This window comes from Glandiceps talaboti, chromosome 8 (genome assembly GCF_964340395.1).
Source record: "Glandiceps talaboti chromosome 8, keGlaTala1.1, whole genome shotgun sequence".
Taxonomy (NCBI): Eukaryota; Metazoa; Hemichordata; class Enteropneusta; family Spengelidae; genus Glandiceps; species Glandiceps talaboti.
The window spans coordinates 25,122,694-25,132,722 of NC_135556.1; the positions used below are offsets into that span (position 1 = coordinate 25,122,694).

General features: G+C 34.7%; 1 protein-coding gene across 1 annotated transcript in view; it reads left to right on the forward strand.

Moving 5' to 3' along the window:
* The first annotated feature begins 481 nt into the window (after nucleotides 1–481).
* Nucleotides 482–10,029, forward strand: part of LOC144438739 (transcription factor AP-4-like) — a 10,307-nt gene continuing 759 nt past the window's right edge. Inside the window, exons 1-5 of the mRNA XM_078127893.1 lie at nucleotides 482–699; nucleotides 4,942–5,101; nucleotides 6,048–6,257; nucleotides 6,607–6,747; nucleotides 6,885–10,029. The exon at nucleotides 6,885–10,029 is cut by the window's right edge and continues 759 nt beyond it. Of these exons, the coding sequence (XP_077984019.1) occupies nucleotides 614–699; nucleotides 4,942–5,101; nucleotides 6,048–6,257; nucleotides 6,607–6,747; nucleotides 6,885–7,331 (1,044 nt within the window). The 5' untranslated portion in view covers nucleotides 482–613 and the 3' untranslated portion in view covers nucleotides 7,332–10,029. The remainder of the gene's footprint in view (nucleotides 700–4,941; nucleotides 5,102–6,047; nucleotides 6,258–6,606; nucleotides 6,748–6,884) is intronic.

Below are 10,029 nucleotides of genomic sequence, written 5' to 3' on the forward strand. Positions count from 1 at the left end.
GAAATGACAAAAAATACACTAGATCAGTACATAACTATGTTATGATACATGATTTGGAAAAGTAGTGTTTTTAATCATATTTTTGAAACAACTTATCGACTATATTAATCAGCGTAATGAGCAAACCGTTTCTATATTCTCCCAACCTTTCACTGAATGGAATTTTATACAGCTGTTGACATTATTTGCTTGTTTCCCGCGCCATGCCAACTGTCAGCTGATCCAGCCAACGAGCATATGTTAGTCATAAAAAACATTCATCCGCTGAAACTAGTCCTAGAAATGATAAACGTCAAAAATATTTTCTGTTTCCCTTGTATTGACAAAAGTGGCTATGGTCACATGGCATTCGTAATTCTAATCGAAAAATACATAACTCTGAATTTTCAGTTATATTTTGTGCACGACATTGTTGTCAGACGTTGTAGTATGCGGAGTGATAAAGCGGTAAAACGTCTTTTCAGCTGAGTGCCGGCCCAGCTGTTTCCCGCCAGAAAGACACACCATTTACGCACCCTTCTTGAAGCCGGTAACGAAGACCTAAATTTTGGGATATTCGAATTAGTGAGAATTTGCGTATTTGCGTCACAGTGTTACTTGTTATTTGAAAAATATGGCATTTCAGGTTAGAAATCCGGAAAAGGCCAAAGGTTTGCATGATTATCGCGTACAACACGATGCTGTCGGTGGTCTGTGCAGGTAAGGGTTTTTAAAAGCAGCCATGTCAGCTGTTCGAGGCGTAGTATTTTCTAGTATTTTTTTTATTTATTAATTCTGCGATATTTATGTGTCATCTTAGCATTCTGCAAGGCAGAATATACTTGTTTGCGCTTGTAAAAAATAATTTCGTCGTGTGTTTTGATAATTTTGTTCAATCTGACGAAGAATAATACCGGCGAAAAAGATGAGAAAATTCAGACTGCATGTTTTGAAAACGCGATCACATGGCCTGTGTTGACATTATGTATGGCAATAATTTTGCCTCATAATCGACTCAAACAACGCATATAGGGAGTTATTCCAATGTACAATGAAGTGTTTTCATAGTAAGATCAACTGTAGAGAATATTATTTCCTAAAATTGTCGTTTACTATTTTTTAATAATTTTTATTTACATTTTCCACCTGGGCGTTTCACGTACGCATGGCTTCATTGACTGGATAGCCGTAAAATTTAGAACAAGCATGTTTTTGCAAAGTATTCTTTTCGAAAGGGGTGTTTTGTAAAGAGAACTGAATTTGTCCAAAATATGAGCCATACGAATTTCGGATATGAAAATTCAAGTGTGTATTTTTGCAGATTTTATATTTTAAATACAGATCATTTTGGCAGGCGGCTGTAGCCTTTTGTTATGAATGATATGAGGCGTATGCAAATGAGATAGTGTTTTGTTGATCAGCTGTGCTGTTATACATAGGACATATTGCAAGTTAAAGAAAAATCAGTTGTTTTGTGCAGGAGATTATTTTGAGTGCGCAAAATATTTAGATAAATACAGCTACCTGCGTATGTGTAGCCCACCTTGTTGTAGATTTTGAAATTTTGCCAGATAGTCGATCCACTTCACACTCGCTGAAATGCGTGTCTGACACTGCAAGTGGGACGAAACATTGAACGCAAATCGAGAAAAAGTTAGCTAAAATGCCTTCCTGTGTTTAATTCTAAACGTCATATTTTCGTTGATAGTTTTGTTAGTGCAAAATTGGTAAATAAATTACCCTTCGCTGTCTAATTTCATTTTATGTTTCTGTATTCGAAAACGGAAGAGATCGACGGACCTCACTGAAAGTTGGCATCATGCCAAAATCGCATTGCTATATGCGATGGAACGTGCTACGTTGGTTGATGGGTGGGTATGTTAGATAAAACTGTGAGGGGCACTCCGCGGGGCTTGCTTCAGTAACCAGATAAAATCTTCATATTACTCCAGAACATTTACAAATTAACATAAATTTGATACAGTCATTTATTTTCATAATGGTTACACGCCAGTAAAGTATAAAAAGTCTTGAAATAAGGTAACTGAGTGATGATAATGGAATAAAATATGAATGCATTATTCATGAAGCATACAGTTATATTCATACTTAGAATTCCAAAAATACTGTCTATTCTCTCCCAGCTGGCCAGTATTAAATCAACTTGTAAAACAAAAGTAACCCATAACCTTGATTGTTAGGCAACTGAAGTGAATGGAAATATTAACAAGAGTATCATAAATATTGGCATTGTGCCAACTTACTCCTAATGAGTCACCATTGGAGTAGTGTCATGAAACTTGCGGTTTTGTATTTCAGTCAATGGGAGTTATAAGAGCTTCAAAACTGGATGTTTTGTATGCTCTAGGAAATGTTTCCGCCTAGTAGTTTGATCAATGGACAACTTTCACAAGCATGTCTCTATAACATGAAAAAAATAATTGTATTACATTGTACTGTGGAAACTACCTGCATATTGGCATATGTCACAATTTGTAATTAAAGTTTACCAACAAAGAAAATATGAAGTGAAGAATTTTCTTTCAAGTCACCAAATATATTTTGATTTTTGAAACTGACTGCTATGATTGAAAAGACTGACAAGGGAGATGAGAAGAAAAAAATGTGGACAGAGTGCTGGTTTGGTGTATTTAAGGTGTGGCATATATTTGTACTTATAAAGATTGGTATTTGATAAAGATATGTAAGTCACATGGCCTGTCTAACTCTTGCATCATGATAGGGGGCCACTAAAAGATACGACATTTGAAAAGGAGAATATAATTTTGTTTCTTTTTTTAAATATGAAAGTAAACCCAGTAGAGTTCTTTTTTGCTAACCAACCATTTCTCCGTCTTGATTGAAAGACCAAAATAAATTGACTATATTTGGAGTTGAACTTTGACTAGTTAATTACTGATGTGACTTCGATGATTACTGGGTCAATCTGATTAAATGCAGGGCATGTTTGATTTGTGCAAGTCATACAAAAACATCGCCAGTGTATGTTGTGGTTTGTTGTTTTGGTCAAAGGTCAACTATCATTGTTTGGGTTTTTCAGACATGTTTACATGGAGTGTACAGAGTTCAGTCATGTGAAAATGTGTCAAAAGTAAATAGATAGCACAGAGATTGTCAGCTGTGTTTGTAAACAAAAACTTGGGTAGGGCCAGATACAGTAGGTCATACATAGTAAAGATCTCAAAGAAGTGTCTTTGAATATGAAAGTCTACATGAAAAGAATGTTTTGTTAATTTCTGTGGAATTTTGAAATCCAGAAATATAGCTGTAAATATCCATTTTAAGAATATATAATGTGAGAGGTAAAGAAATTATTTTCAATAAGTCTGTATTGTAGTTCGTAAAACATTACCATGTATGCACATCCCATAACTAGACAAAACAGACAGCTTCATTTGAATATAGTGTGGTTTATGGGAGTCAGTTTTGGGTCAAGGGAGAATTGGGTCAGTGCATTGCCCTCCCCTCCACGCAGTTTGACCTGTTACCCCCTCTGATAGTAGTAAGAATGGAGTACCGATTAATTTGCATGATAAAAGAGCTGGTTATGCATGACAGGTGTAGGGTTGGCACAGTGCCAAGTTTTAATGTTTATGATGACATCACCTTGTATGGGCTATACAGATGGCAGGAAAATAATCACTGCCTACTTAGACATTCAAATGTTATTCATATTAAATGCAGAGAATATTTATCATGGAGGCAGCTGTTTCATTGACTTGGCAGTGTGCCAATTGTGTGGGTGAAGTCTAGATTATTTTTCCCAGGTGAATATATTTTCCACAACCTTTCATAAGGCAATTTAAAAACGCTAAGCTCAGTTTTTTTTAAATTTTGCACAAAATTTATATTTTTTACACGATAATTTTAGAGAAATTAAACCACATTTAATGAAAGGGAAATTATATCATTGTTTATTTTGTCTCCCAGACTGAGGACAAATTAAGCAATTTCCAGTTACCTTGATTTAGACAATTGTACGTCAAGTGAACTGATATATACTGTCACTTATGCAACATGAATAACGGTCCTTAAAATATACTGCAGGTTTTTCGAAGAAATATAAAATAAAAGCAAAACAAAAATATAAATTTAGAAAGTGATAAAATATTATGGGAGAAATTATCACAGTAGGGATTAATGAGAGGTTGAATTTTTTTATCGCATAAATTAGTTATGAAATATTCATGATTTGCACAGGTTGAAAATGGCTGTTTGATAATCCATTTATTGTGTATTGTTGTTGGTATAGAATTCATGGAATATGTTAAAATGTTCCTTTCAAAGTTTCATTTAAATTTAGAGGCTTTTAAAGTGAATTTGTTTTTCAAGTGGTATTACTATTGTTACCAAAAGGGAAATAAAATCCAGACAGTTGTTACATAACGTCTTGGTGTGAACTTTTGTTTGAAATTGTCAGGCAAATGATATGAAATGGTTTTGAATTCTCCTGGTGGAATCTCTTTTTGTGAAAATTTAAAAAACATTAATTTTCAAAAGTGAAAATCAAAAAAAATATGTAATGTGAATATTTCTTCATCAATTTATCTGTGAGATGAGGAGACGTTGATAAATGATAAAACATAATGTGATATTTAAAAAAATGAGGTATTCATATTGGTTTGAGAAAAATGAATACATATGTTGTATTGTTGGTATTCTTAGAAAGGTAGGGTGTTACTTTCTCAATAAGGTACTATCATGGACAAGAGGTAGCTTTAATTTTAAACCTCGGTTGAAGGAAATGAAAATAAGAAAAAATAAATGGAAAAAAATGCTCATGAAAAATGTCATTAAAGATGTATTTATTGTCAAGATTGCGAGGATGATTAAGTTCCAGCTGCCAGAAGGATAAAGCCCTTTGTGTTTACTGCTCTACTTTGATTTCTTTTGAGGCTACCATTCAGACATTGATTAGATTCGATCTGTTTTCACTTACAGTCTAGGGAGGATGTCTCCCAATACCCAGCGTGAACAAGAACGAAAAATTCGTCGTGAAATCGCCAATAGCAACGAGCGCCGTCGTATGCAGAGTATCAACTCTGGATTCCAGTCTTTGAGGACGCTGCTGCCCCATTCAGATGGAGAGAAAATGAGCAAGGTAAATACGGAAGTCTATTATTAGGAAAGCATTATTTCCTGGAAAAGACTGGCCAGTCATGTCTAAGTATGGTAAACAAAAGGCTATCTGGGACATATGGACATCATAAATATATATATATATATATATATATATATATATATATATATATATATATATATAGGATTATTAGCATTTGCATTCAAAGTTGGGGTGTGTTTGCATAACAATCAGTCTGTATTTGAAATAATGAATTAATGATATATGTGTACATGGAAGAGTTTTTGGCACATACATGATGGGTTTTCATGCAACTGTTACTACATCTATGAATGTCCAATTTAACTTTGTAGTATATTATGCAATAGAGTGCCAACTGATTTCATGTAATTAACCTTTCTGTGCACTTCCTGTTTCTTTCAATGGATAGTTTCTATGACCTGTATTCAGTTATTGTAACAGTAACTATTGAGTGATAAAAATAGTGAGAAAGAACATTAATCAGATGCAAATGTAATCATTATAGGGGTACTTATCTATATTTATGTATTCCAAACAGTGAGGTCATCATGTGATGACCTAGATGTCAGTGACCTCTACCATGGCTGCTGACCTCCCTATGTTGTTGTTTATAATATGATCTGGCCAATAACCAGCAATGACCTCTGAGAGGGTTCTTGCCAAACAATAGACATGTCAGGGTTTGTTTTGAAAGGCAGATAGGGTTAGTAGTTGAAAGACAGCTGTTCAAAGAATAATATTTACTGCCCCCTAGTGGCAATTACAGCAGTTTTGTTCTTTTGGGTGAGCTAAATTTATCACCTTGGTACAAGTTACAGCAGTGGAACTAATGTCTTGTTGGGTATGCATGAAGTAATGTGATTCCTATTGTGAGAATATCTTAATGTGGAAATGAAGCCATCCCATCCTAACAAAAATAAACCAACGTTTCTTTCTTGACACACAGGCTGCCATTTTGCAACAAACATCAGATTACATCTATAATCTGGAGCAAGAAAAGACGAGGTTAATGCAACAAAACACACAAATGAAGACACTGCTGAACAGCAAAAGACCAACTGAACCAAAGGAGTCACCACCAAAACGGAGGAAGAATGATGACAGCATATCATCTGATGAAGGCATTGGTAGTCCAGATATGGTGGAAGACATGTCTGTGAGTTTAGTTTAGTTTAGTTAACATATATATCAGAGTGGTGTTGTGTGGTAGCCCAGATATGTAAGTTTAGTGTAGTGAAACAGTGGTGCTTGTCAAGTTAGTCTTTGGAAGCAAATCAAGATTCCATAGTCTAAATCCATCTTTGAATTTTTCCAAAAATCTTCTTTGTACTTTTGTTATTTTGGCAATGAATAATTCTGTATTTTGTACTTTTTGGAAAAACAAAGAAAACTGAAATAAAATGTCCAGGTAGTACTAGAAAGAAAGGAAAGAAAATATTTTTAAAAAAATGTGGCATGGATGTAATAGAATGTTGTTTGACCATTTCTTCTGTTTATTTTGAAAGGTGGAAGAAATGCAAAAAGAAATGTTGGAGCTACGACAACAATTAGACCGTGAAAGGCGACTACGAATGTTATTGGAAGAACAGAACCGCAGCCTGGAAGCCCAGTTGTATCCAGAAAAGTTACGAGAGATTGCAAAACAAGTGAGTGTTATTTCATACATAGAAAGCTTGAAGTTGTGTATGGCTCCAATGTATTCACTGAGATTTAACACTTTGTTAGATATATTTTGTATTTAGTTAAGATCTAAAGTATCTCTTTCTAATAATTTCGTGTATAGGTACAGATTCAAGAGCAACAGAAGTTGCTTGAAGCACAAAGGCTTCGCGAGATTCAAGCAGTGAAACAAATTCAACTAGTCCAGCCTCACCCTGTGACAGTAGTGCAAGCTCCCCCAGTCATCACAGCAACAAACACAGCGAGGCAAAATCTTGACGCCATCGTCCAAGCCATCAAGCATTTAGAAGGCGCAAAAGAAACCCCTACCCCAGAAGACAATGATAAAATTTGCTGTGATAGCGACAGCGACATGAGTGAAGGCGATACAGAAAATGTTGAACCAGATGGTATTGTACAAGGTCCTATTGCTGAAGTGCAAGCTGAGGAAATAATAAGTACAACGGGAACAGTGGAAGTAAAACATGAAGCCGTAACTGTTGAGTTAGTTCATCCACAATTTTCAAAACCTCAAGAGTTAACTTCCACACCGGGAATATTTGTTTCATGAAAAAATATCATTTCATAGCAAAAAGTTCTTTATCAGTGCAAATATCTATATTTGTTTTATTATTATAAATTGTATAAAAGAGAATTGTTGGTTTCCCAGCATTTGTTTGTTTGTTTGTTCGTCATGTCCATTTTTGCAGCTGACTGTTATTTTTGATGGTAAACATTTCAGTCCTTTTCATCAAACTAAGTCTCTGGGAATTTTCTCATTTTCTATTATTTAATGGTATTTTTACTGCAGAGCTAAGCTTTCTGCTTTGTCCCTTCTGTTTTGTGACATACCCGACATCAGGGAAATTTATAGTGAAAATTTATTCTGAAAGAAGAAAAAAGTCGCAAAAAAACATTTTTCTTAAAGTTTGTATACTTATTGTATTGTCATGATGAATTTCGTTTAAGCCATTGTTTATGTAACAAAAAAGGAAAAGCAGTTTGCTTCTCTGTTGTTTCTTTCCTCCAACTCTGCCAATTATTGTAGTAGTGTAGTAACAAGTCATCAAGGAAAGGTCAGAGGTCAGTGCAGAGCTGCAAATATTCTTCTGATAGATGACAAGTACATAATGTACTGTAGACAGTGTGTTACAGTCAATGCAACACCTTACAATGCAGACACAGTAGAGTTAGATTGGTTTTCAGCTGCCAAACCTAGCACACCTCCTCACAATAAGATGTTTAGGTCTATCTTGCAGTCATCTTTCCCGTCTCTTGATCAGCCACCAATTTTTGAAAGTTCAACCAGTATTTATTTGGTATCATGTTTATTTATATATAATGAGTTTTTTAAAAAAAATATATATACATTTTCAAAAACTTTATATCATACAGGAATAGCTTTATAACTTTTTTTCAAGTTTGATTGTGATATGGCAAATTACTTCCAACATTTCATTATATGGTCAGTTATAAAAATTGTACTCATTTGGAAATGTTATATGTCCATGACAAAATTGTAAGTTGGAAGTGTGTTATAGGTAAAATGGCAACTTGATCAAGTGTACAGGGAAGGGATGAAAGAGAACATTTTGTGTGCCATGGTTGTATACAAGCATTAGTATTCTTTTTATCAGCTGATGTCACTTGGTACGGGCTGACAATTTTTTGAGTTTGAGTTACTTCTTAGATATGAAATATCAAGAGATATAACAGTATCGACCAAATGGAAACTTGACAATTCCCTCACTGCTTGATCATTTTTATATACACATAACGGAACTTAAATATACATATATAACTGCTTTATGCCATTATGGTTTTGCAATGTTTTATCTTTTGATGGAAAAAAAATGCAAATTTTAGTTGCTTGTATACAACGATGGCAAGGCTATGAGGAGATGTGTACTGTGAGCAGCATTGGATACAAGTATCTTCAACAAGTTGATTATCCTTTCTGCTGAATGGCTATACCCAGTTCACCTTATAGTTAAAATGGCGGGTTACTGAGGATCATACCATTTGTTTGAGGGATGATAGGGGTGTGCAGCAGGGTACAAACAATTGCTGTACTAGCTCACCAAGCTTTAAATGACTCCCCTCATTAGTGGTTGAGATACAGAGCTTGCTCAAGAGCACCCTCAGTGTCGATTCTGACAAATATGCAGTGGCCAACAATTCTTTTAAAAAGGTGTTTCTGTGCAGAGAATAAGCTGAAATGGGGATATTCTTCATGCATCTTGTGCAAAGTGTAAATTACGTTTTCATGTCGATTTCACTGTCTTTGACTATTTGGATGAATATTTTGTGTATTTATTTATAACTGAACATAACAGTGTTGTCAAGCAAGGTCAGGTTGTACCTATATTTATATATAGCAGTCATCTCAACAAAAGTGTTAGTAGACAGGTTTAAATAGACCTGGGAGTTAGGGTAGTTATATGTATTTGCTGTGTGTGTGTGTGTGTGTGTGTGTAAGTTTGTGAACTTGTTTGTCTTGAAAAGTTTGAAGCCACAGAATTTGTAACAAATTTTTAAGAAAGAATACATCTCTGCATCTCGTTTGTTTGCAATTAAAGCTGGAGTTATAATTTGAAGCCATAATTGTTTCTAATTTAATGTAAAAGAAAACAAAACAATGAATCACTTGCGGGGATCTGGTTGTCATGATATTGGCATTTTTGTTTTAAAGGCAGACATAGGGTGAAAATAGTATTGCAAAAACAACATTTGTTCATGCCTATTGCTTGACAGATTATTGTAGAGTTTACCGGATGTGTGTAGGAACAGAGTTTGATTGTCAAATACAGTGTTTTCTCCTTGCCAAAATTGTGTATTTGGATAACCAGACATGTGTTGTCCAAAGGAATGTCAAAATCTATTTCCTGTTGTTGGAGGCTGATGTCTTCAGATTTTGGATAAGGCAGTGTGATTTGTTTCATGGAAATACATCATGGATAAGATGTGTAAGACTACTACTATTATGGTCAAGTTACTCTGGTTTGCTATAAGTAGGGCTAAAAGTCCAGTGTTTCAAAAACAGGTGTTGAAATTGCTTGACTATCAACCCACAAGTATGAAAGGTTAATATTGGCATGTCCTGTATGTGTATGTATGTGTGTGTGTGTGTGTGTGTGCGTGCGTGCATGCGTGCGTGGCATCTGTGCCATTTATGTAATTGTCGCAATATGACAAAAGAGTAATTTAAAATGGCATGAGATGCCCCTGTCTATATACTGTAAATATTACATCAAATAGGTTTGTTTTAT